Source organism: Anser anser, assembly GCF_964211835.1.
Source record: "Anser anser genome assembly, chromosome: 30".
Lineage (NCBI taxonomy): Eukaryota > Metazoa > Chordata > Aves > Anseriformes > Anatidae > Anser > Anser anser.
In genome coordinates, this window is record NC_139751.1 from 327,164 (window position 1) to 352,453 (window position 25,290).

The 25,290-nt window shown below is 56.9% G+C and overlaps 3 protein-coding genes across 11 annotated transcripts; 2 read left to right on the top strand and 1 right to left on the bottom strand.

Moving 5' to 3' along the window:
• Positions 1-378: 378 nt before the first annotated feature.
• LOC310887981 (uncharacterized protein) lies at positions 379-10,110 on the bottom strand. Of its 4 annotated transcripts, none has more exons than XM_083814287.1 (6): positions 10,020-10,110; positions 9,023-9,284; positions 8,184-8,251; positions 6,384-6,506; positions 4,840-5,348; positions 379-3,774 (listed from the first exon to the last, which is right to left on the bottom strand). In XM_083814287.1, exons 2-6 carry the CDS (start codon positions 9,049-9,051, stop codon positions 3,610-3,612), a joined length of 894 nt encoding a protein of 297 aa, XP_083670413.1. In that variant the 5' UTR covers positions 9,052-9,284; positions 10,020-10,110; the 3' UTR covers positions 379-3,609. The 4 variants fall into 4 exon arrangements, with proteins under 4 accessions (XP_083670413.1, XP_083670412.1, XP_083670414.1 ...); XM_083814286.1 differs by lacking the exon at positions 10,020-10,110 and adding an exon at positions 9,882-10,009; XM_083814288.1 differs by lacking the exon at positions 10,020-10,110 and adding an exon at positions 9,371-9,867.
• GALNT6 (polypeptide N-acetylgalactosaminyltransferase 6) lies at positions 5,130-21,558 on the top strand. Of its 5 annotated transcripts, XM_083814242.1 has the most exons (12): positions 5,132-5,180; positions 7,361-7,545; positions 13,166-13,756; positions 14,701-14,873; positions 16,017-16,166; positions 16,276-16,510; positions 18,222-18,339; positions 18,446-18,646; positions 19,103-19,234; positions 20,086-20,187; positions 20,317-20,469; positions 20,590-21,558. In XM_083814242.1, the coding sequence occupies exons 3-12, from the start codon at positions 13,269-13,271 to the stop codon at positions 20,701-20,703; spliced, it is 1,866 nt and encodes a 621-aa protein (XP_083670368.1). In that variant the 5' UTR covers positions 5,132-5,180; positions 7,361-7,545; positions 13,166-13,268; the 3' UTR covers positions 20,704-21,558. The 5 variants fall into 5 exon arrangements, with proteins under 5 accessions (XP_083670372.1, XP_083670368.1, XP_083670371.1 ...); XM_083814246.1 differs by lacking the exon at positions 16,017-16,166 and having other exon boundaries at positions 5,130-5,180; XM_083814245.1 differs by lacking the exons at positions 5,132-5,180; positions 7,361-7,545 and adding an exon at positions 8,344-8,487.
• A 145-nt stretch (positions 21,559-21,703) lies between these two features.
• On the top strand, positions 21,704-25,258 carry CELA1 (chymotrypsin like elastase 1). 2 transcript variants are annotated; one of them, XM_083814291.1, is made up of 8 exons: positions 21,704-23,122; positions 23,241-23,323; positions 23,419-23,519; positions 23,766-23,891; positions 24,017-24,153; positions 24,388-24,533; positions 24,610-24,759; positions 24,946-25,258. In XM_083814291.1, exons 1-8 carry the CDS (start codon positions 23,083-23,085, stop codon positions 24,961-24,963), a joined length of 801 nt encoding a protein of 266 aa, XP_083670417.1. In that variant the 5' UTR covers positions 21,704-23,082; the 3' UTR covers positions 24,964-25,258. The 2 variants fall into 2 exon arrangements, with proteins under 2 accessions (XP_083670417.1, XP_083670416.1); XM_083814290.1 differs by lacking the exon at positions 24,946-25,258 and having other exon boundaries at positions 24,610-24,899.
• The last annotated feature ends 32 nt before the right edge of the window (positions 25,259-25,290 follow it).

Consider the following 25,290-nt stretch of genomic DNA (forward strand, 5'->3'; position numbering starts at 1 on the left):
CCCAGCCTCACCCCCCAAGCCCTCCAACAGGCATTTTACAAAGTGCCAGCAAACATTAAAACGCTGCTTTTCCCCCAGCGTTCTGGGGCTCTGGATGGGCTCAGCCGCTAGAACTTCATCTCCTCTATGACCCCAAAAGCATTTCATATTTTCAAGGGAAACCAAGCGCTAAAATACCCTTAAATCACGCTCACAAGGGACCTGCAGCGAGGCTCACCGCGGTGCAGGGATTGCCCCGCTCTCCCTTCCCGTTAGCCCCATGTTTTTCCCCAGGAAAGGCCTGTGGCAAATCTTACATTAAAGGCAAAAGCCCCTCCCAAATTCACCAGCCCAGGACATTGCTCTCAGTTCTCATAAGTAAAACGCTTCAAATGACCGTGTTTTAAAGTTCTTTAATTGATTGGAAATGTACGTCCTGTGCTCCATGTTCCAGTTTCAGACTCCCCGAGTCCACGGCCAAATGAGACGGGATAAGGAACCATTTCTCTTCCATTAACGGGAGACGAAAACAGAGGGTCGGTTATTAATTAACAGCCGGTAGCGATTTCCTATTCTTGCCGGTGGCACGGAGGGGTCCTGCTGCAGGTTGTGGGGCGATGATCCCCCCTCCTCTTACTGCTGATGGCAATTCTGGGAATGACGGAGAGACTGGGGACAACTGCAGTCATCACAGAGCTTCTTTCCTTTGAGCAATATTTGTTATCGCTATAGGAAATTTAAATATTTCATAACGTTCCCATGAGGGGTATTAAACCTCCCCCCCCTCCTGCCCTGTGGGGTCCTGGTTTCTTTTGGCTCCTCTAGAAACGTGGCTTCAGAAGTGTCTGATATCGGAGTTTGTGGGTGTTCGTACAGAGTTTCGGCTCCTCGATTAGAAAACTCAACGAGTGAACATTTTTCACCCAAATCTGGTGTTCAGCTGCTTTTTGGCTGGCTTGGTTCTCACTGGGAAGCACTGGGATCGCCTTCTTCAGCTTCTTCAAGCCTTGAAAACAAGAGCCGTGGGAGGATGCGCATATTCCTGTGCCTGCCCGACGCACACGCCCAGCAGCAAGAATTACAGCAGGTTTAATCCAGTGCATCGAGTCTTGATTTTCCAATTTCTCCTTACTGGAAGCTGCCATCATTCTGCTCCTGACTTTTCAGAAATGACACCCACTGGAGCCCTGGTGAGCCAAACCTGGGGAAAAACAATAACACGCCGCCCACTCTCTGCAGCTAAAACAAACACCCTATACTTAAGGTTATTTAGGAAGCAGAGGCATGCTCATGCCAATGGAAAGTGTCGGATTAAAAAAAGAAGCTCCTGTGTCACCGTGGACCATCTGGCTGGGAGGGGGGTGACTAATTGCACCGCACAACGCGACATCTAAAAATATAACGAAGCGCGTCGAAGAAGTCCACACGGTGAAGTTAGTTGGTCAAACTTGGACAGCTCAATCGGCCTGAGTCACCGGGGATGGAGCGCAGGCAGAGCATCACGCTGAAATTTGGGGATGGGTGACCCCAAATGCGCCCGGTGTGATTTTTCATGTTGTTTCGGGCAATGCCACGCACACACGCATGCGTGGCTCATTTCAAAGCACAACTCACGGAAGCCAGTGCTGTGCCATGACTGCTTTTACTCTTGAGAAAAGCCATCTGTGCCTGCGATTTTTAAATTAAATTTACTGGACTTGCTCTCGGAGCAGGAGGAACTGGGATGGTTTTCTTCCTTCCGGCAAGTTTTGGATGGCTGTTACAATTTTATACCAAATAAATTTATGGCCCTTCTTGCTCTGGCTCTCTCTTTGAGCTGGTGCTTCCAGTAATTCAGCATGTTGGAAACTGGTATTTTCTTCGAGGTCCTAAACAAGAGCACAAAACACTATAAAATCATGCCACAATCTAATTAAATTGAGGAGCCATGGGATAAAACTTGGAGCTGGAGATGCAAATGGGGAGGTTGCACCGTGATGGGAGAAAACCCACTTTGACCTCCAGCCAAACAAGGGCCCTGATCCTGCTCATGGAGCCGCTCCGGCATCTGCGTGAAGAGAGGAACTGAGCTCCGAGCTGAGGCTCTAAGCAAACGAGCTGCAGGCTTCATCCTGGAGCGTGGTCCTTGGAGAAACAGCCGGGAAGCCCGGGTTTGCCAGGGATCACAGTGCTGCCAGCTCAGCACCCAGCCCCGTGCACGTCAGTCCCTGCCTGTCTGACAGGATGAGGTCCTCGGGACACACAGATGTTTGTCATCAGCTCCGCTGTGGTCACAGCAACTTCACAAACGCGGCCATGCTTCTGGGAAGAGACTTGAGCCATTATCTGCGGTGCTAAAGATGAGATTTTGGAGCTGGGGACTGGAATTAATCCTGATCCGTGGCAGCAGAGGAGAACCTGGATATCGATTTCAGTGCAAGTTGCCTCAAAGATGTGATGCCAAATCTGTTTCAGAAACTACTTGCTAAACATAAAGACCTGAGATGAACTTTTTTCAAACAAACAAACAAAAAAAAAGAGGCCTCTGGTGATTTGGAGCTAATCAGCATTTGGTGTCTCAGTTTCCCTGCCTTTGCAGGTAAATTCCTTTGCAAAACACATGGATAAACCTTGATGGAGAATGCTATACAACAGCAAAGTCACAGGCGCTGTTAATGAACAAGTATAATCTTAATTATGGTCCCAGGGATGGCACCCTTGCATTCAATGTGTTGCTCTTGTTATTCAGGGCGAGATGGAAACCTTGCTTGAGGACAAACCATAACCCAGCAAAGTTCACCCAGGCTCAGGCAAAGCACCAGCCGCAGAAGCTGTCTCCTCCACATGCCACAGTCACAACGAGCCGCCATCTCCCAGAGCCTTTCATTCAGAGGTCATTTTCCCTGAGAGACCGGACAGAAAGACAGGACAATGCCGCACGCGCCCATCTCATCGCAGCTGCTCCCTAAGCACAGCAGGAGCCGAGCCAGGAGAGCTGACCCCATGCCGAGGGGTGCTGAGAAGCCTCTTCCCACCTGGAGAGGGATCAATTAAACTCTTGTAAGCAACTGAGCTGGAGCTGATGAGGTTTTAATGAGGAGTGAGGGCAGTTCCCGGTTATACGCTTCCTGGTAACGGACTTGGAAGTTTTGCACCATCGCCCCTCGCCACGGAGCAGACCACATCGCGCACACAGCCCCAGCACCAGGGCTCTCTCTTCAAAGGCAAATTCAGATTTAGTGACGTGAAAACCTTGTGAGTCTCTCACCCAGCCTTCCATGTTCTTGTAAAAAGCCAATGCTTTTCAAATGTCCCTATTTACAGAAAAAGTATTTCAACCTTTCTGGTTATGGAGAATTTTGAAAACTGTTCATTTCCCACTGAGTTACAGCTCCCCACATCCCCTACACACCTCCAGACCCTGGCACAGAAGCTGCTTTGATATCCCCAAAGCTCAAAAAGCCAAAGCACACCCAGAGCCCCCAGCTGGCCCATCAAGCAGGGCACAAGGGATGGAAGCACAAGTTTGGGAGCATGCCGGATTACTCAGAACAAGATTGCTGCCTGAGCTGATCCAGCAGCAGGATCTCATGAAAGTCCAGAGCCCATCGTGGTCGCGGTGCAAATATGCAGGTTTACGAGTGGAAAGTCCTACTTCATATGGGTTAAGACGTGCTTTAAATAGTCTGCTTGGGCTGCCGCATCCGAGGGGAAAATCGCCTGGCAAATGTCATAAGTCTGAGCAGCCTCGGAGGCGAGGACGTCACCTTGCCCGAGCGGAGCATCCTCCAGCATCCAGCCTGGTGTCCAGGACGTCTGCAGGGATGGGAAGGGAGAAGTGGTCAGTGGGAAGGGCAGAAGCAGCCTCTCTCAAGCCCCTGGTTGTGTCTAAGCCTCCACATCCCAGGGTTGACCATGCCAAAGCACAGCCTCCAAAACCAACAGCAGGTTCTGTGCCCACAGGAGGGCTGGGCAAAGAGCTGCTGCCCTGGGGTGGATTCTGGGGGAGCTCAAGTCTCACCTTGCTCCATCCTCGCCCAAATCTGCCAGAGGATGCTGTCTCCTGAGCCTCCCCCATCACCCAACGCTTTCCCCTGAGCGCTATAATCACTACCCAAGCAAGAACATGAGAAAAGTGCTTTTGTAAGAAGCAAACTGGAGAGCATTTGTAATTTCCTTTTGTGCCATTATCATTTAAGTGCTGATAAGGCACATTAGGACTTTACCAGACAGACACTGCTTCCTCCTCTTTCTTTCTTCTCCTCCTTCTTCTTAAAAAGAAACTAGCTTCTAAATAAAGCCCAGGCTGAAAATCGATAGCTTTCCCCATGAATGTATAGCCAAAGCAGCCATGAAATAATTTTTAAGGGCCTTATTTGGGAAAACGAATTAAAGGAAATGGGCTTGGCATTATGAGGACACTCACTGGCCATTCCAGCATTGGTGTCCCACCTATAGCACACTGTGAAGCCTTACCAGAACCTGACAAACCGGAGAATAAAGGAAATATTTAAGAACTCATTTAATTTTCAGATCCAAAGGAGGTCAATACAGGCTTTCCCAGACTGAATCAATCACCTCAAGGTTTCCTCAATACCTCAGACAGGAGCAGGAAGGATCACAGGAGAGATTTCTCCCAAAGAGCATCAGGTGCTTGGCAGCCAGATCCCAGGGACTTTCATGGACCTAATTCCCCTCAGAACTGGGTAACAGGGTGCCTAGAGGCCTTTCCAGGACATAACCATAAACCTCTACTCTGCCATAGCTCCCCACGTTACACCAGGGCTGATGGAGAGGATGATGAAGATTGGCAGATGCCGTTACACTGGGAAGAGCATGCAAAACTCACAGACAAAAATCCCTGCCAGCCTCACAATTTACCTTCATGGGTCCTCGGATTTCTACCGGCGCCTTTTCTTCAGCAGGCTGAGGGCTTTCACTGGGAGCATCTTCCTTCTGAAGGGCTTCTGGGCCTTTATAAAGGTCCAAGAGAGTCAGGAAGGAGTCCACAGCCTCGGCATTTGGTGCCACAAACTCCTGCGGGCTGCAGCAAGCTCTCACTTCTTCCTCGGGGCTATTCATGACAGGAAGCATCCTACAGTTTTTCAGCCACGTGTCTATATCCATCTTCTCACTTCTCTCTGCCTTGTTGCTGCCAAAAGCCACAGCAAGAGCTGCTCTTCCAGCCCCGCCGTCGAAGACACTGCCGTTTGGGGCACTCGGTGGGTACCTGCTGTCAAAGCCGGGCGCGTTGGCAGCGTGCGGCTGCACCAGGGGGTGGGCAGAGCCCTCCGGGGCCTCGGGGCACTTCTGTTGGCTGCCCGGTGGCCTTTCCCCTTCCTCCGTGACCGTGTCCTCCGTGCACTGGATCGGCAGCGACATGGGGATATCTTTGAAAGAAAACAGGTCATTCCTGGGGTTTTGTGGCATTTGTGTTTTCCCTTCCCCACGCTTTATTCTCCTTTTGTGCTACAGTGAAACAACCGGGCATTATCTCCACGGGGGGGAGTAGGCAAGCAAAGCTCGCTGCCCCCACGGCTAGGGGGTGGCAGCAAATACAAGGCTGGAGCAGCAAAGAAACGGCATCTGAGGAGAGCCAGAAAGGGATGCGAGTTGGAGGAAGAGCATTAACTGTCCTAGGAGGGGAGATGCGGAGATATCGCTGCGTCCCTGCATAATGGCGCTGGTTTGGGTACGGTTTGGAGCTGTTTATCTGCGTGCGAGCCCCGAGGGAAGGACGCGCAGATGGTGATGCTGCAGGCTCGCCCCCTTCCTCACGGGGGAAACGAGGCTACCGCAGGGCTGGGGAGCGCGCGGGGCTGCCCAGCTGCAAAATCAGCACATGGCAGCCCTTCGTCTGGGCAAATCCCTCCTGACCACAGAAAACACCCTGTAAGGTCAGGAAAAACTTGCAAAACCCTGCAAGATTAATGTGACTGCTGGGGGGGGGGGGGGGGGCAGATGAGCACATGGGCCATGGTGGGGGACCAGGAGATTTCTTGGAAAACCAGGCAGGCTGCTGGGCGAGAACATTCACCCAGGCAATCTGCAGTCCAAGGAGGCTCCACCACCACCGCTGCCTTCCAAAAATGCTCTAGGCAATGAGTACCATCTGCCCCAGCTCCTTCCCACTCTCCCCAGGGGAGACACATGTAAATAGCAGCCTGTGGTGGTTTTAACATGACTCGAAGCAGACACACACATTACTCCTGGTTTGATGGTGAAGGCGAAGCCAAAAAGCTATGACAGCCAGCACAGGGAGTGGAGCATGCGTGCCTTAAGCCTGCTTTAATGTCACCCCCACTTCTGGCAGCAAACCTCTTGCCAGCATGAGGACAAAGGTTCAAATCACTCCCATCAGTGTGGATCTGCTCTTTTTAGTGAAAGAGCAATTTCAGCACGCCCTCCCCAGCCCTGCTGCTTACCGAGGACAGGGCCCTTCCTGGCAGTCAGCTTCTGGAGGAGCTTGCCCTGCTTCGCACACAGATCCTGCAGCCTGGTAACCTCCTCACACAGCTGGAGGAATATTTTGTCCATCTCCATTGTGCCTAATCAGGAAAAAAAAAAAAAAAAAACAAGAGGAAATGACCGGCTGCGTGTTTTTCAAAGGCGGCAAGGAGCCACCAAGGTTACCCAGAGCTGGGGAGGACCATGCTCAGTCGTGGTGCGAGACCTCCAGAGATCGCAGCTTGTGCATATGAGGCTGTGCAGAAAGAAGCACTGCCAGTTCCAGTTCTCTTGCTATTTACATAGAAAAGAGAAAAACTGAAAAGGGAAGTGATTCTGTCTAAATCAGGGGATAACTCAACAGCCAAGTTGGGCTCTTCCACCTCTCAGCCTGCAGCTGCCATGAGATCAGCTCCAAAGCACCAAAAAGTCCCATTTATGCAAGAGTCTACCTGGAAACTTGCATTTAGCATTCATTTAGTACCAAGGGCTGTGCATTCGGGGGATTTATTTTTTTTGTGCAGTGGTGTGAGAGCAAACAAACTCCTGGCAACGAACACCAGCAGGGAAAGAGGTCCAAGTATGGGGGCTCAATTCCCTTTTCTTGAGATGCTCAGCCCTGAGCTGCCCATTCTGCTCCTGAAAATGCTCTGCAAATGAAAATCTAGCTCATGCCCACATGGTATGCTTTAACCAAATATTGTTACTACAAAGAAAAATCTCTCTGCGTTGTGTTCAGTACATTTCTCACTGCTTTAACAGCTGTATTGTGGATTAGGCTTTCCAGTTTTACCATATTGCACCAATTATTACCAGTCTGAAAGATAATAAATAAAACCAAAGCTTGGTATAAATCTGCAAGCCATCTGCAAAGTACATTTTGATTTGAAAGATTCGTGCAATCTCGATTAGCATAAACATGCAAATCAGCTTTGCTTCCTGTCATATTTTCCAGGTTCGCTGCTGCTCAGCACTGTGAATTTAAGCTCCGGCTCTGTAATTAGAGGCTCAGCTGATGGGTTTGATGAAACCTCCTCTGGCACCCAGGGTGTTGTGGATTCCCCGGTAGGGGCGAAGGGCAGAAATCCCAGCCGACGTGAAGGAAACGCACCGAGCGCAAAGAAAACTTCAGACAAAATGGTAAGGTTCGCTTCCAGAGCAGGGTATTTCTGCGCTTCTTAGCCCACAAACAAGCCGTGATGATAGCTGGATTGTATTTTCAGCTGTTTGGGTCCCACTGATTCCTAAAAGCCAAGGATATAAACTTTGCAACCTCCAAAGCAGCTAACTCCATTGGTAACATATCAAATTAAAGATTAAGAGGGTATATTTTGCCTAGGAGTTATATATAACTATGCCAATTAATTATTAAGAAGTGTGTGATTTGGAGCTGTCATTCCCAAGTAAGCCTGTATTGATTTTTTAAGATTCCTGCTGTTTTTTCAGTCGTTCAGCGCTTCTTAATTTCCCCCAAATTACTACTGTGACATTAGGAGGGCAGGAGATTTTAATCTCCTGTGTAATCTTGAAAAGCGTTTTTCAAATCGCAATTAAAGAAGCAAGCAGTCCAAGAACAAAAACAAAAACTCGGGGACTCGGTCGCTCACCGAGTGACTCGGAGGGGAAGGACGTGCCATCGGCTGCGTTCTCCCATGGCGCTGGGGACTGGGGCTGGTTTAATGAGGAGAAAAGCCCATTCCCACCCTGTTCCCCGCGACGCAGCCCTGCGTGGACCCCATGAAGCCCCAAAGCTCCCTTCTCCGCAGGACCACACTTACTCTTGGGGGGGGCCCTCCTTCCCCCGGCTGGGTAGCCGCGGCGTGACATCGGGCTCGGCGCGTCACAACTGAAAAAGATCAGTAACAGAAAAATTTGGGGCAGGGAATTTCCCTTCAGTTTTTTGTGTTAAGAGCGAAACCTCTGCACAGCAGCGAGACAGGAAATAAAGCAGCAGTGAATTACAGGCAACTGCTGTGCAAACCCAGGGTTTAAAATTAGCTCTGAAAAGCACAGGAGACTATTATGAAGGCCATGGGTGGCCTTGTGGCAGGCGAGTTTTGGCTCTTCTCTGCACCATGCCAGGTAAGACACTTGCCTTTTCTGTTACTTAGTTTTCCCCTGCCCTTCTCAAGCAATTTGTTGCTGCTTTAATGTGGAGGCTGCTTGGGCAGTTGTGCATCTGCGACACTGACCGCCACAAAGCTTATCCTCTGTAAGGCAGCTAATATTCAAGCTAATATCCCAATAATCCAAATTAGTACTCACCCCACCCCAGCTCAAATCCCCAAATCCTCTGTAGAGCACAGGAGCCAACAAAAATTCTCTGACGGGTGATTAAAATCCTCCCAGCACTCGTCCCTTCTGCCTTTGGGAGCCCAGAGAAAGCTGCTGGGCTTTCCCTGGTGCCTCCAGCATCTCCCTCATGCTCCTCTGCCCTTCTGTATGTCGTGACAGAGATGGGCGGGGAGGTTGGGGGCTGCTTGTGCCCTTCCTTCCATGTGCAGAAACCCCCTGCAGAAAGGACTGCCCATGCATGTACCTGCCACATTGTCCCCAACCACGTCCTTCCTCCACCGATGCTCTCCGGAGGGTCTCTCTCCCACCACCGCTATCTCACCTGGCTTTTCCAGGGAGTTTTCCTGCCATCAGCAGTATCGAGCAGCCGGCAGTCCTCAGGTCGAAGCTTCATGAAGATACCACCATCTAGCGTTAAACACGGGGCTTGAGGACAAGGGAAATGGGGCGCGTGGAGCAGGGGCTCACGGCCTGGGGCTGCTGCTCCATCACACGCCGCAGGGATGCGCGTCCCCGTCCCGATCTGTGGCGCTGCTGGAAAGCAGCAAACTGGTGCCATCAGCAGGTCAGTGAGAAGATAAAGGCTAAATAGGGACAACAGAGAGATGGGAATAATTAGCAAGTTTCAGTGTCGATAGTCTGTTTACCCACTTGCACACGAAAACATTACCAGCAATTATTGCAGCCTGATAAAAAGGACTGTAAATAAAGCCCAAGCTCAGCGAAACACCGCCACCGAGCTGGGAGCTGCGGAGGCTTGGTAGTGGCTCTGCCACCACGGAATAATTAACAAACGAGAATAACAAACGCAACACAAAGCAAGGACTGAGCACCAGCAGGGAGGGCACCCGCGCCGAGCCGGTGCCGCTCTCCCAAGGCCCTGCCCCTGCAGCTCCTGGCAGCCGGATGCTACAGGACCTACAGCACCCGGGCTCTCAGGCCTTTACTGGCGCCCAGAACCCCAGGATCAGGCTCCTATAGGCCCCTATGGCCTCTATAGGCCCCTGTGACTCCCAGCACCGTGGTGCCAGGCAGCTATAGGCCCTGCTGCTCCCCAGCCCCCCAGGTGTCAGGCCCCTACGGCCTCTATAGGCCGGCCACTGCCCAGACCCCCGCTGCCCAGCCCTCGCGGCCCCCCTAGCTCCCAGCACCCTGCAGACCCTGCCCCCCCTCAGACCCACGGCTCAGGCCCCTCTGGGTCCCCATCGCTCCCAAGACCCCCGGTTCCAGGCCCCTGCAGCCCCTAGAGGTCCCCGTGGCTCTCAGGACCCCCAGCGCCATGCCCCGGTGCCCCCGACGAGCCCCGCCGGGGCCGGTACCGGGGTGTCGGACCCCTACGGCCCCCCCGCCCCGCCTCGCCCCGTCCCCCTGGCCGGGCAGCCGTCGGGCGGGCGGCGCTAGGACCGCGGCGCGGGCGCCGTGCACCTGTGCCCCGGGGCGGTGGCAGGTGGCGGCAGTGGCCACGCCCCGGCCACGCCCCCCCCCCCCGCCACGCCCCCGGCCACGCCCCGGCCCCGGCCCGGCACCTGCGGCCCCGCGCCCGCCGCCGCTACGGAGCCAGGTGAGGGGGGGGTAGGGGCTGGGGGGGGATGTCCCGGTCCCGGTGCGAAGTCCGTGCCCCGAGGGTGCCCGGGGGAAGGTGCTGGGACCGGGACGGAGCCGGTTCGGTGCTCAGCCCGTGCCCTGGGGGTGCCGGTGCAGCGGGCTCGGGGCCGGCACGGAGCCCCCCGGTGTAACCCAGCGGGTCCCGGTGCTGCGGGGCTCGGGGCGCTGTGGCGGGCAGGATCCGGCCCGAAGTCGGCCAGGGGTCCCGGTTCCCGTTTCACCCCCGGTAGGCAGAGCCCACACCACGCTCCTGGCCCCGGTGTCCCGGCTCCGGAGGGACTGGAGCCCTTCCCGGAGCCCTTCCCGGAGCCCTTCCCGGGGCCCTCATCCCGGCCAGGGTGAGGGAAGTGGCTCGGGGCCAGCCGGTGATGGCGGGAGCCCTCCTACCCCCCAGGGCCACCCCCGGGCACCAAGCTGCGCACACGTTCCCTTTTCCCACCCCGTTTCACTGTTTTTTACCAATCTGCTTAAAATTAAAGCGTGCTGTAATGCTCTGGGGAGAACCGGTGACTCCAATCCAATAACCGTTCCTTGGAGCCACGGGGAACGGGACCGGATTTCCCCCGGCCCTCAGCTGGGTGTGCACAGAGCGGGGTCGCACCGTGGGGCTGCGCCCCCCTGGTGTGGTCCCAGGGGGCCGTCGGCACCCGGAGCCCAACGCGGCCGTCAGCCCGCTGCCACGTGGAGCCGAGGCCGTGTGCTCGGGGCGCGGCGTCGAGGTCTCTCTGTTTTTCCTTTATTTGTCCCCCCCGCGGTGCTTCCTTCCCCGGAGGAAGGTCCCGATTTCAGCTACGAGAGCTTCCCCACCAATTCCTCCCTTGGGCGTCAAAGAGGAAGCGCTGGGTGTCGCAGCTGCGTGGGAACCCCCGCCACACGGGCTCCATCCTGCTGCCACCCTCGGTTTGACCATGCTGGTGGTTATTTCAACCAACCCTCCTTTTTTTTCCTTTTTTTTTTAACCTCTTCTGAATGCAACAGGCTCCGCTGGGGACCAACACTGCGCAGCCGCCATGCGCTCACCCCGCCGTTGGTTTTGCTGGGTGCCTGGCGAGCCCCGTCCCAGGGGGATTTTTGGGGTGCTGTGGCCAGGAGGGAGCTCGGGGGGTGATGCCCAGCGGGGCCGCCGGCGGCTTCGACCTGTGGGAAGCAGGTTTGTGGCGGAGGGCTGGGAGCAGAAAGCAGCGTGCGGGAGCTCCCGCCGCAGCTCGTTGCAAAAGGCACCCTGGGGACCCACCCTGCGCCCTGACTCAGCGCCCGCACCGCTGCGGAGGTGTCACTCGGTGGCTGCTGGCTTTCGGGAGGAAACGTCCCGTGGCTCGTGTTTGTCCTTTCGATGCCGTCTCTACAAACCCCGCAAGCTCCACTCTTCGTGGTTCGCTTGCAACACCCGCCGGAGGTTAAAGCGGGGAGAGAGCCCTCGGGGAAGGGCTGGTCTGAGATTTCAGCCTCAAGGGGTTGTTTTGCTGCTTGTCAGGGGTTTTTTGTTGCTTTTCGGGCAGGGCATGGGACTGCGGTTTGAGGTAGGAGCCCCCCTGGGATGGACCCTTGGGGGCTGCAGCCGCTGTTGTGTGCTAAGTGGTGCCCTCACCCTGGATGCCGTGCTGGGGCTTATTAGCGGGTAACGAGCACTTCATTAGTGTGGTCACAGCAACGTGGCAGGCAGGGGATTATTGGAGAGATGTGGGGAGAGTGGAAATAGGTTTTTCTCCCCAAAATAAGTCACTTCTCACTGCCTGATGCTGCCTCGCCTTGCCACACAAGGCTTTGAGAACCTCAGGACCCAGGGGTTCAAGTGAGGCGGGAGCTCAGCTCTGAAACAAGTGGAACGGGGAGAATTAGTTTTTTTTTCCTTACTTCTGCTTTTTTTTTTTTTCCCACCCTGCATTGAGTGGTTCTCAGCATCCTCCTCGGGAGCCAGTACTCCTCGCTGCAGGCGCACTTGGCAGTGAAGCATGCTCCGGCTGCCGGCTTTGATCCCGCAGCCCTTCCTAAAAGCGGTGACCTCGGGTGCAGGGACCGGGCTGTCCCTCCTCCTCCTCCTCCTCCTCCTCCTCCTTTACAAGCCCGCCGCTTTATTCCCCCGGCCCATAAAGCCTCGCACAGCCGCGGAAGAATAAGGAGCCCCAAGCTGAGCTTCCTCGCCCTTGAAGTTGATGGCAGGTGCCCTTTTCCACTCCAGGGCGCTGTGGGGGGGCTTCACAATTTCCAAAGCATCAGGAAAAAAAAAAAAAGGAGGGGGAGATTCTGAAGAGGAGGAGGGGAGATGCCGGTGAATGGCTCCCACGGAGCTTGTCCATGCTCCGGTGGCAGCAGCTCACAAAGAGCGGCGGCGGGAGGCTCGCTGCCGGGGGCAGAGCTCGGCGGTCCCGGCAGCATCGCAGAGCTCTTGGCCGGGGCAGAGCCAGGCGCTGGACCTGCTGCTCCCCTTCAGCAAAAAGCGAAGCTCCGAGGGGACTTGCACGTGTTCTCCTTCCCAGCGATGCTGCAGGCAGGAAAAGTATCTGGGAAAGGCTTTTTCTGCGTATCTGGGGATGTTAGAGTGAAGTTAGCGGCTCTTTTAGCTCTGTTGCGTGGCTCCTTCCCCGTGCGCAGGGTTGCGGGGTGATGCTGCAGCAGCCGGCACAGCTCGCAGCCTCCTTCAAGCCCCGCTTTTTGTGTGTCGTTTTATTTTCAGCGTGGGTTTGTGGGCTGGAGGGACTGGGAGGTGCCACGTGGGAGAGGCTCTGCTTGCTGGCAGCGATGCCAAGAGCCAGACTCATTCGCTGCCCCGCGGAGAGTGAACTTTATATATCGCAGCCAAAGTGCATCCTGTTGACTGCGGTCTGGGAATTAACCTGCGGGTGTTTTTCCTCCTCCCCAGGCTAGTAGAGCGCAGCACGTCACCATGAAGCGTCTGGAGACCCCGTGTCCCTAAACACGCGTCGCTGACACGTGGGGAGGACGGCGCGGCCGCCACGTGGAGAATGAGGCTCCTCCGGCGACGCTACAGCCCGCTGAAGGTGGCTTTGGTGGGCGCCATCTTCGTCCTCTTCCTCTTCATCCTGCAGAAGGACGTCGGGGACAGAGACCCGAGCGAGGAGCCCTGGCTGAAAAACATCGTCCACGGGAAGGACCAGGTCATCGACCTGATGCTGGGGGCCGTCAACAACATTCGGGACTCGATGCCCAAGCTGCAGATCGGGGCTCCGGTGCAGCCGGAGGAGCTGCCCCGCAGCGCCCGCTCCTGCCTGCCCGGCTTCTACACGGCGGCGGAGCTGCGCCCGCTGATGGAGCGGCCCCCCCAGGACCCCAACAGCCCGGGAGCTGACGGCAAAGCCTTCAAGAAGGACCAGTGGACGCCGGAGGAGACCAAGGAGAAGGAGCGGGGCTACGAGAAGCATTGCTTCAACGCCTTCGCCAGCGACCGCATCTCCCTCCAGCGAGCGCTGGGACCCGACAGCCGCCCACCCGAGTAAGAGCCCTCTGCACCACCGCGTAGCCCTGGGCTCGTTTGCCATCCTCATTTGCTCCTTCCAGGGCAGGTTTAAGGGGAAATAAAAGCGAGGCTCGCTGCCTCTGCTATCAGTGGAGTAGCAGCCTGGCACAGGAGGCAGAAATTCACTGTTTTGGGGCCAGGGGGTTGGGGAGCCAGAATTTCCCCTCATTTCTGTCTGCCTCATGCTTGGTTTTTAATTGCAACGGGTGAAAGCGTGCGGCGGCTCTTTGTGTCCCCAAGTACCTGCTCCTGGCCCCACGGCTGGCTGGCTCCAGCATCTCCCCCAGCTCCTCCCTTCCCTCTTTTATTTCGGCCAGCTCCGCCATAATCTGACTTTTTCTTTTCTTAGCCGAGTGGAACAGCCTCAGAGCCGGCCAGGCAGGGGGGCGAAGGAAGCAGCCTCAGCTCCAGAGACTGCACCGCCTGCCCTCCGGCGCTGGGCCGCCGGATTAGAGCGTGCCCCCAGCCCCTGCCTGGTCGGGGGTGGGTCTGGGGGGGGCTCCTGGAGAAAAAGGGCTTGAATAGGAGGTAGAAACCCAGCCCTGGTGCGCAGACTGGCCCCCCCAGCCCCAAGCCAGCAGGCAATTATCCGTGCCTAGCAGGTGTAGCAGTGACAATGGGGGGACACCGGGTCTGGGGTGGGACGGGAATGTTATTCACTCAACCGGAGGTGGCAGCGGCAGGGCTGGGGGGGGAAGAGGTAGAAACCAATTGAAATCAAAGTGGTGGCGAGCCGAGAGCCGCGGGGGCTGCCGGTGCTGCTGCCTCACCATGCAGAACGCCCCAGCGGGGGGACAAGGGGTATTTTGTTTTTGGCATCCCTGCCCCGCTGGTTCTTCACGTCCCATCCGTGTCGTGCTTAAATTCTGCTTTTTCTTTTTTTTTTTTTTTTTTTTCCAACCCCCACCCGCCCCCCTTAGGTGCATCGACCAGAAATTCAAGCGCTGCCCACCCCTGCCCACCACCAGCGTCGTCATCGTCTTCCATAACGAAGCCTGGTCGACGCTGCTGCGCACGGTGTACAGCGTCCTGCACGCCTCCCCGGCCGTGCTGCTGAAGGAGATCATCCTGGTGGACGACGCCAGCACGGACGGTGGTTTGGGGCTGGTAGCGGGGGGATGCGGGAGGTTGCAGGACGGGGGGACGAGGAGCATCGCTGCCTCCCCGTGAGCAGCTGGAAGCGGCGCTGAGCTGCTGCAAGGAAGAGCAGAAAGCTCTGATGAGTGGCTCAGGGCATGGACGGGCATTTTCCCATGTTGTTTCGTACCTGCTGTGAGCACCGTTGGGTTTTTTCCTTCCACGCTGCTAATTCCTTTTAACAAAGCCCCCGGATAAAACCCAGGCGCTCCTCCCACCTCCTGCAAACACCTTGCCACCTCGGCAAACAGCTTGTTCACCCGCTACACCGCAATTTGGCAATCTTAATTAGTTACACCCAAAGCAAACTAATGACATGTTTCAATGTCAGGAGAGGAGCAGACTTTACCCTTGCCCTGTCCTGGAGATAAACGCTCTGTTTCCGCCCATGGTAGCTGCGTGAGCTTCCAGGGTGCAGAAACCTGCGTGTGCCACGACAGCACCTTGGAATAAAAGGGTGTACGTGCCTGAAACATCCCCTGGGGCGTGCGGACATCCTATGGGGCAAGAGCGATGTCTCACTCAGCAGACAGCATCCCCGGGAAAAGCACTCTGGGGCTTTCTCACGCGGCAGCTATTCTTTTCTGGGTTTTCTTGCCCCAAGCACAGGTCGTCCTCTCCGTGCTCTCTGCGCGGGGTGACACCGGGTGCAACTGGGTGCAACTGTCTTTCCGCCCCAGCGAGCTTTTGGCCGGTCCTTGGCCAAGAGGTTGTGGCCTGGCTGCATGAAAACGGGCAGCAGGTGTAACCTGAGGGCAGGGCTGGAGCAGCCTCTCCCCAGGCTGCTGGAAAAAGACCTTGGAAAAGCCAAGGCGTGGATCTGGGAGTTCATTTCCTCGGGTCAGGGCAGCACGGGGATTTATCACCAGCCTAGTTTTTAGCAACTGAAACCTCTTGGGCTGGGGGAACGGGGAGGATTTGTGTCTCCCCAAGCTTGCAGTTGGACCCCAACGCTAGCACAGGGTCCAAGCAGGACTGGGGAAGCCCCTACCCCAATTCCAAGGGGCAGGGACCCCGTGGGCTGGGCCCGAGGAGCTGGGGCTGAGCACCCCCCACTCACCTGGAGCTGGTGGCTCTCCTCCCTCCCTGGCCCCCCCAGACTACCTGAAGGACGAGCTGGAGCGCTACGTGAAGCAGCTGCAGATCGTGCGGGTGGTGCGGCAGGAGGAGAGGAAAGGGCTGATAACGGCCCGGCTGCTGGGGGCCAGTGTGGCGAGCGGGGAGGTGCTGACCTTCCTGGATGCTCACTGTGAGTACCCCCCGCCCCGTCCCACAAGCGGGTGCCCCCCGGTCCCCGAGGAGAGGGGAAGGCGACGGTGGTGCCCGCGAGGTCGGTTCACCCTTCCCCATGCCCCTAGGTGAGTGCTTCCACGGCTGGCTGGAGCCCCTCCTGTCCCGCATCGCCGAAGAGCCCACGGCCGTCGTCAGCCCCGACATCACCACCATCGACCTCAACACCTTCGAGTTCTCCAAGCCGGTCCAGTACGGCAAGCAGCACAGCCGGGGCAACTTCGACTGGAGCCTGACCTTCGGCTGGGAGGTCGTCCCGCCCCGGGAGAGGCAGCGGAGGAAGGACGAGACCTACCCCATCAAGTAAGCCTTGGCAGGGGGTGTTGGCATCCTCTCCAGACCCAAAAGCTGTGCAGTGAGCCGGCCGAGCAGGTGATGCTCAGGCGAAGTGGCGGAGCTGGGTGCAAGCCCCAGCTGTCCCGTGCCAGGAAGCTGCCGGTTCCTCAGGTCGATCTTCCTCCTTTCCCAGCAAGATGGGGTTTTCCCAGGTGTTTTTCTCTCTGCCAGCCACAGCTTTGAGGCCAGGCGGGTGAAGCTGTGTATTCCCAGGGGATCCACCCCTGGGATGCTCGGGTCAGGGCATCTCGGGCAGCTTTCTCCCAGGAGGGGATGCTCAGGCAAGGTCAGGGCCATGCAGGTAGTGGAGGGGAAACTTCAGGGTGGCTTTGGTGAGCACAGGGTCATAAATGTGACTTCTATGAGAAGAGCTTTTAAATCGCCTCCAGCTGTATCTCAGTTCTTGCACAGTTTCTCGTTAAGCGCTTAATTGCTGCCTTTTATTTTGCACTTGGAAAGCCTGGGCACCGGGTGGCTGCCTGCGCTGGCACAGCAGCCAGGGGATGTTACCTGCGGGTCGGGCCGCACAGAGACACCTCGCGTTTTCTTTCTTCCCACCCCGTTATGCATGCAGAGAAACCCCCCAACACCCAAGCACGCTGCTTTGCTCGCAGGCTGCAGCCTGCTCACCACGTCCGTGGGGTTTCCTTCTCCCCGTGGGGTTAAACAGCGGGAGAAAATCTTCCCCCAGGGGAGCTGGGGCTGTCTGCAGGCAGATGTGCAGGGGTTGGGTGTGTGGAGTGCAGCCTGCGAGCAGGCAGGGACCCCGCGCGGGTTGGAAGTAATGCAGGAAGAATGCCCGATGGGTCAGTGTAACCCCTTCAAAACCAGCCCCTTGTTCATCCCGGCCCCTCAAAGCAGCCAGGGGGTGATTTTGGCATAGCTGCAAGACCACGGGGGTGCTGCGGAGCTGTGTCCCCACAAAGGCTTGGTGAAGGGGGGGGTTCCCCTCTGCACCTCCGGCTGGTGCCCCTCGCTGAGCCCAGCAGCCCCACCGGGAGATACCCGACACTGTGCTTGGCCGTGGCCGCATCCTGCCCGCAGCAGGGCTGGCTTTGTGCAGAGGTCACCCGGGCGACGTCCCTGCCCCAATAAAGGTCCCTTTTTCCGACAGTTTGGCTCCCAGCAGCGTCTAATCTCTCTCCGCTCCTCTCGGCAGGAACGCAGCCACTCAACAAGCCCCCTTCTTTTTTTTTCCCCCCCCTCCTTTTTCCTGAATAAAAGCAAGTTTCTATTCCAGCCTTCCTCTTGTAAAGATCAGATGGAGCAGATTAGAAAAGCCGGAGGAGTGAATAGGGTGCCCGGTCACTGAGCTAATCTCTGCCTTTCTTTTCTGCGATAGGTTTTCAGTAATAATATCCTCCTCTCGCTTTGAATCGTGACCCAGCAGCGAGGCCCCTCGCTGCTGTGCTGCCACCACGTTCCTGCTGTCCCCTCCTGGCAGCGGCTCTGTCCCGGCCATGTCCCTTCTCCCACAGCTGTGGGAGCTCGAGGAGGGGTGCCTGAGGGTGCTGCTGCAAGGCGCTCAGCAGCCCCGTACCACTCAGCACAGGGGCTGCAGCTGCTCTGTGGTGTCCCCAAAATTCAGATTATTACTTTTTTTTAACCCATTTTGCAGGTGGAGGCGCAGGGGGGTGCAGGCAGCCTCCCTCCAGCCTGTTTTCTCTCTCTCTTGTAGATCTCCGACCTTTGCCGGTGGCCTCTTCGCCATTTCCAGGTCCTATTTCGAGCACATCGGCTCCTACGATGATCAGATGGAGATCTGGGGGGGCGAGAACGTGGAAATGTCCTTCAGGGTGAGGGCGAGGCACCTTCTTTAAAACACGGCTTTGGGGAATGCCCTTTATCCGGGGGCACCGATGCCCTCAGGGGGTGCTGGAGCCCCGTGTCCTGTCCCCACAGGTCTGGCAGTGCGGGGGCCAGCTTGAGATCATCCCCTGCTCCGTTGTGGGCCACGTCTTCCGCTCCAAGAGCCCCCACACCTTCCCCAAGGGCACGCAGGTGATCTCCAGGAACCAGGTCCGCTTGGCCGAGGTCTGGATGGACAGCTACAAGGAGATCTTCTACAGGAGGAACCAGCAGGCTGCGCAGATGGCCAGAGAGGTACCATGCACGCCAGCGGTGGTTTTGCTGTCCTGGGGGCCTGATCCTGCACGGAGCTGAGGCCTGAGCAGAGGGAGATGCAAGGGATCTGCAAGCTCAGCCTGGAGCTGGGCAAACAAATGCAGGTGGAAAGATACAGCCCCCAAAATGCCCTTTTTTGCCGTAGCATTTTCCAGCAGAAAAAAACGGGTTATTTTACAGCACCAAAGGTTTTCTGGCAGCTCAGCTTTGCTTTGACACCAGAACGTCCCAGGTGTGAGCGGCCAAATCCTGCCTGGGACCAGCAGTGTCTCGCGGGACCCCAGAGCCTGTCTCGGTCCTGGCTGCAGCGAGACTCGGGAGTGATGTGACGGACGATGGCAGAGCTGGGAGGACAAAGCTCTGTGCTGGCTCGGGGGGGGTTTCCTGGCTGGCTTCGGAGGTTAGTTTAATTTTCTCACGTGACTTTGTCGATAGAAGACGTATGGTGACATTACAGAACGGCGCAAGCTGAGGGAGCAGCTTCACTGCAAGAACTTCACCTGGTACCTGCAGACCATCTACCCGGAGATGTTCGTCCCCGACCTGACTCCCACTTTCTATGGGGCGGTAAGTACGGGGGTGCGGAGCCTCCTGCTGCCCCTTGGGCTGCTCCCTCTGCTAGAAACAGTGGCGGCAGCAACGTCCCCAGCAGGCTGGGCTTTGCTTTTTGCATTTAAGGCAGCCCGGAGCAGGGTGCTGGAGGGGCCCCTGCCTTTCTGGTTCAGCTGATGGGGCTGGTTCGGGCTCCGGCTGACAGTGAAGAGATGAAGCTGAGAGCTGGAATCCAGCAGAGCTGGTTTCGGGGCCCCGGAGGGGCTGTCGCATGGGTTAAATCAGGCAAAACAGCTGAAAATTTCCCGAGCTGAAAGTTTTCCTAACCCATGCCATCAGTTCTGGGCATTGACAGGCACGAGGTGGACCCCAAAAAAAACAAATGATCTGTGCCAAGAGACAAGGCCAAGGGGGACGGGCAGGTCGCGGAGCGCTGGCTCTGCCCGTAGGGAGGGAGCTGCCGAAAATCCCCTCCTCTGAGCTGGCACCCGGTGGTCTGCCTGCACGTGCCCCTCCTCGGGCTCGCGGGACCAGCTGCCCGGGAAGCTGAGCGTGGTTACGTGTCCGCCGGGGGCTCGGCACTGGCTCCCACCCGGGTTTTAATCCGCTTCTATTTCCTGAAACTTTGGCCGGGCGGCTCTCGCTCTGAGCCGCGTGAATCGCCCGGCTGGCGGGGAGGAGGCGCTGCCGTGGGCGTTCCTCGCGTCCTGGAAAGGACGAGGGACCCGGACCTGGTACCGGCACCATGTTTGCACAGCAATATTTAGGTGCCCTGCGACCCCAGCACCGAGCGTGGCTCCATCCGTGGGGCTGAGCTCTCCGCTCTCCCCGTTTTTATTATTGTTGTTGGTTTTTTTTCCCTGCAGATTAAAAATGAGGGCACCAAGAGCTGCCTGGATGTCGGTGAGAACAACCACGGTGGGAAACCGCTCATCATGTACCCGTGCCACGGGATGGGGGGCAATCAGGTAGGCACCTGCACAACCCCAGGGAGCATTGCCCCTCTTGCAGCCCCCCCCCATGCTTCCCCCACGGGTTGTTTGATCGGGGTGCAGCTGGCGAGGGGCTGACGTTCCCCTGCTCTTGCCCCCCCGCAGTATTTCGAGTACACGACGCAGCGGGACCTGCGGCACAACATCGGCAAGCAGCTGTGCCTGCGGGCGGGCTCGGGGCTGGCCGAGCTGGGCGATTGCCAGTACCGGGGGAAGCCCACGCGGGTGCCCCCCAACGAGGAGTGGGAGCTGGCGCAGGTGAGCAGCCCCGTCCCCACGCGGTGCCCCCGGGGAGCGCCACGGGATGTGGGTGCTTCACCCCTTGCTCCCGTCCTTCGGGGCGAGCTGAGCCGGGCGCTGTCTTTTGTTTTCGGCCAGGACCGGCTGATTAAAAACCCAGCCTCCCGCACGTGTTTGACGGCACGAGGCAAGCACCCTTCGATGGTCCCCTGCAACCCCTCGGACCCCCACCAGCTCTGGTCCTTCACCTAGCGGGCGAGTGGACCGAGCCCTGGGCAGCCCCGACCGCGCTCAGGAAACCAGGATCCAAAACTTCCCCCTGTTTATTTTTTTTATTAATTTAAAAGAAGCAAAAGCCTTAAATATGCTGCATTTCACATCTGCCTTGAACTCAGTCCTGTGCCTTTTGACCGCTCCTGTTTGCAAATTCCGGGGGCACGGCAATAACGCAAGGAGCCTGAAAGGGGGTCGTGGAGGAGCCCGACAGTGTATTTTGGTGCCCGGATGTGGAAGGAAGGTGCTGGACTCATGCCAAGGCCCCTGGGCTCCTTGGAGAGACTCTGACCTTCACGTTGGGCATTTGAGAAGCTGCGTGTGGAAGCTGGTGGGAAGCTCCTGCAGCCAGGAGGAGGGCGGTGACCGACGGCCACGCGACCGAAAAGGGCCGCGCGGTCAATCCTGCAGCGGGGCTGAATCGGGGGGTCAACCCAGACAGAAAGGAGCTGGGTGCGTGGTGCTGGGACGCGCCTGTCGGCTGCCAGGATCCAGCCCTGCCTTGCTGCCAGCACCGGGCATCCCTGCTCCTGGGAAGGGAGAGGGATCTCGGGCTGCTCTTTGGGCTGTCTGCCTTAGATACCAGGCTTGATTTTGGGGGAGAAAAAATGTTAGATGATTTTTTTTTTTTTAATTATGATTTCATGATTGTTATTTCTTGGTGCGGTTCTGCTCGTGCTGAGCAGGAGGAAGGGCCCCTGCGCGGCATGCTTGCGCTCCCAGGGCTTTGCAGTGAGGGTCTCAAAGGCGAGGTCTGGCCGGGAGCGATGCCCCCAGCGCTGCCCGGAGCATGAGCCCCTCCTGTCCTACGTAGCTGCCACGACTTTGTTGCCATTTCATTTAGGGGAGAAAAACCCTTCCTGGAAGTAGAGAGGGAGAACTCGTCTTTGGATACGTGACCTAAAATAAAGAGATGATTTATTTTACAGACATCCCGTCTCTGCCTGTGCTTCCTCAGCCCTTCGCATTGCGGCAGCAGAACCACCCAAACCCCGTGGGCTGCCCCAAAGCTCTGCCTCCACGCTCCCACCCCTGCCCTCATTTCATTTCCCTCCCATGGCTCTCCCTGGGAACTTTCTTTAGCCAAAGCATCCGTCTAAACCCACCTGTGCAATAAGGTGTTGAATTGGGGGGGAGATTCAGCTTTATTGTGGGTAGCGGAGGGTTTGGGTCAGGGCTGCCTGGTGCCCATCAGCGGGAACCCTCTGGGTTCCCTTCTGCACCAATAAAAATAGTGATTGTTTGGAAAATTGTTTCTGAATAAAATCTTTTTTTTTTTTATCCTGTAGTGATAAGAGCAGGTGCATTTTTTTCTTTCCTTTTTCTTTTTTTATTTTTTTCCCCTTCAAACCTGTCAAACTTGGGACAGGTGTTGGCTGCTATCTCGAATGCCATTTTCCATCACCTGCTGCATTTGCAGACGAAAACCCCAGCACTGCTGGTTTCATCAGATGGAGGATGCCCGAGGAGCAGAGTGTGATTGCCAACACACAGCAGAACAGTCTCCTTTTTAAAGGGAAATAAATTTGTTTATTGTTTTCTTTATTTGCCAGAAGTCAGATTTTTACTACGCCCTGAAGCCATGCTGATATTTTATTTAACCTCAAACTGTCCTGTGTAGTTGTCTGGTTCCAGCCCCACTGCTGGCTGTGCTGGGTGGGATTTTTATTTATTTTTATTTTTCTTGTAGGGGGTGAAGGTCTTGCATGGCATTTATCCCCATTTTCCCACCCCTGGGTGATGCAGGTGCTGCTATTGTGTTGGGTAAAATGCTCAGAGACATCCCCTAGAGAAATCTGTTGCAAGAGCTATGGGTTGGGCACCCACGGGGCTCAGGACTGGGATGAACGTGAGGTTTAGAGACACGCCTGCTGCAGACAGCAGCTCAAAGAGCAGCAGGTGAGAGCCCGTCCTTGTCTCCCCGTGGATTTCTGATGCCCGTACAAAGTCAGTGGAGGCTTGGGGTCAGGCCTCTGCATCCCGCTTTGCTGATGCCTTGGAGAGCTGCTGTAATGGCTGGGGGAGCCAAAAGGAAAAGGAGAAATGTGGCAGTGCAGCTGTGCCAAACTGCTGGTGGCAGGAGCCAGGTGAACGCATTCTGCCTCGATTGTGTAAATTGGGGCAAAAACCACGTTTATAAATAGTAACTTGCATTTAGGTTGTTTTTAGTCCCTGGCACCTCTGGGGCTCCATTCCTGACCTTCATGGCCACGTATCTTTTGGAAAAAGGACCAAGGCTGCTCGATAGGGCCGAGCCACCTGCTTTTCTTCCCGTCCCTCCTTCTCCATCCCCTTTAAAACCAGCTCCGGGCGAGGGTTTGGACTCACAACAGGCCCAGCTCCGAGGTGACCACCACAATGCTGCAGCTTGTGCTCCTCGCCACCCTCGCCCTCTGCGGTAAGTCCCAGCTCCCAGGGCCCTCGGGCTCGTTAGCAGCTGACGAACCCTCGTTATGATTAACCCTGCTTGCTCTCGGAACCGGGGGCTGCTGGCATCACCACCCCTTTGCCCGCAGGATGCCGCGCCGAGCCGGTGCCGGAGGGGTCGGAGCGGGTGGTCGGTGGGACCGAAGCGCGCTCGCACGCCTGGCCCTCACAGGTGGGTCCTTGTGGGGAGCAGCCGGGGGCTCTGGTCCCCTCGGGGCTGCTTGGTGAGACCCCCGCACCTCACCCCGCACCGTGTCCGCCCCCCAGATCTCCCTGCAGTATTACTACAGTGGCAGCTGGCACCACACCTGCGGAGGGTCCCTGATCCAGCAGAAGTGGGTGATGACGGCGGCCCACTGCGTGGACGGGTGAGCGCGCACGGGGGCCCCGACCGCCTCTCACAAAAATGCCATTTTCCACTAAAAACCTTGCCGAGGGGAAGTGTAGGCTGACCCCACTCAAAGAGCAGCAGTTCTTGGAGGTCTTTGCTGACCTCTCTGTTAAGGAGGACCGTCCCTGGGGAAATCTCCTTGTGTTGATGATTCTTGTTGCGTTAACTCTTGAAATAATAATAATTTGGAACCCGACCCTGTGCTGTCTTGCCTTCCTGGCAGTGGCCTGACCTATCGCGTTGTTGCCGGCGACCACAACATCAACCGGAACGAGGGCACCGAGCAGATCCTCAGCATCAGCAAGATCATCATCCATCCCTACTGGAACAGAAACAACCTTGCTGCGGGGTAACGCACCCAGGGAGGGATTTGCTGGGGGGGAGGCAGCACTGCTGGAAGTGTTTTTTTTCCCGTGCACCCCTCGTTTCCCCATCCTGGGGGTCTCTGCAGTGCAATTTGCATCCTCTCCGCAGCTACGACATCGCCCTGCTCCGCCTGTCCAGCTCTGCCACCCTGAACAGCTATGTGCAGCTGGCGGCGCTGCCCCAGGAGGGCGTCATCCTGGCCAACAACTACCCCTGCTACATCAGCGGCTGGGGACTCACCCGCAGTGAGTGCCACCACCATGGGACGGGACGCCCCGGGGCTCACCTGCCCCCAAATCCCACAAAAAAAAAAATGGAAAAAGAGGGGGGGGGGCTAATCATTTTTTTTGAAGTCAGTTGAGGTCCCAGAGTGCAGAACGTGGGGTTGTGCTCCAGGTATGGGGCTGCCCGGGGTTGGATGCAGTTGTGCAAAATTTGGGGGGCGTTTTGTGGGATAAGAGGTGCTCACTCCCCTGCAGCTAACGGGCAGCTGTCGAGCGTGCTGCTGCAGGCGTACCTGCCCGTCGTGGACTACCAGACCTGCTCCAGCTCATCCTACTGGGGCTCCACCGTCAGGAACACCATGGTCTGTGCTGGCGGGGACGGCGTGCGCTCTGGCTGCCAGGTACGGCCCCAGCACCCTGTTTTGCCACCCGGCACCCCACCAGCATCCCCGCTCTGACGGTTCCTCGGTCCGGCAGGGTGATTCGGGCGGCCCCCTGCACTGCGCGGTGAACGGGCAGTACCAGGTCCACGGCGTCACCAGCTTCGTCTCCAGCTTGGGCTGCAACGTCAAGGGCAAGCCCACTGTCTTCACACGCGTCTCTGCCTACAGGACCTGGATATCCAGCGTAAGAGCAGAGCACTCACAAATTCATTGCACGTCGCGCTGCCTCTGCTGGCACGGTGGGGCGAGCAGGGAGGCTTGAAGCACCCGCTGGGGCAATGCTAGCGAGGCAATGGGAGAAAAAGTGGATTTGGGGGGGGGGGGGGGGTCCGTGGCAGTGACCCCAGCCCCGTGGTGCTTCTCCTCCCAGGTGATCGCCCAGAACTGAGTGGCCGTGAGAGGAGAACCCAAACCCCAGCCCAGGGGATGGACATGGACTGTTTCAGTCAGAGGCATTTAACTCTTGGAGCTGGTGTCAATAAATTCTGTTCTTCATCAAGAGTGCTCAATGTTGTCTCTGTCCAGCAAGGCCAAGGGTGCTTTGCCCCACTTCTCCTGCCTGCACCCATGCAGTTCTTCCCCAACACACAGCGTCCTCCCCCCTCCCGTCTTTGGGGGCATCCCTTTGGCCAGGTCCCTCTTCTGCCTTGCACAGCGGCTCAGAAAAGATCCACAGGGAAGAAGCAACCAGCCCCGGGCAGCTGAAACGTCCCTG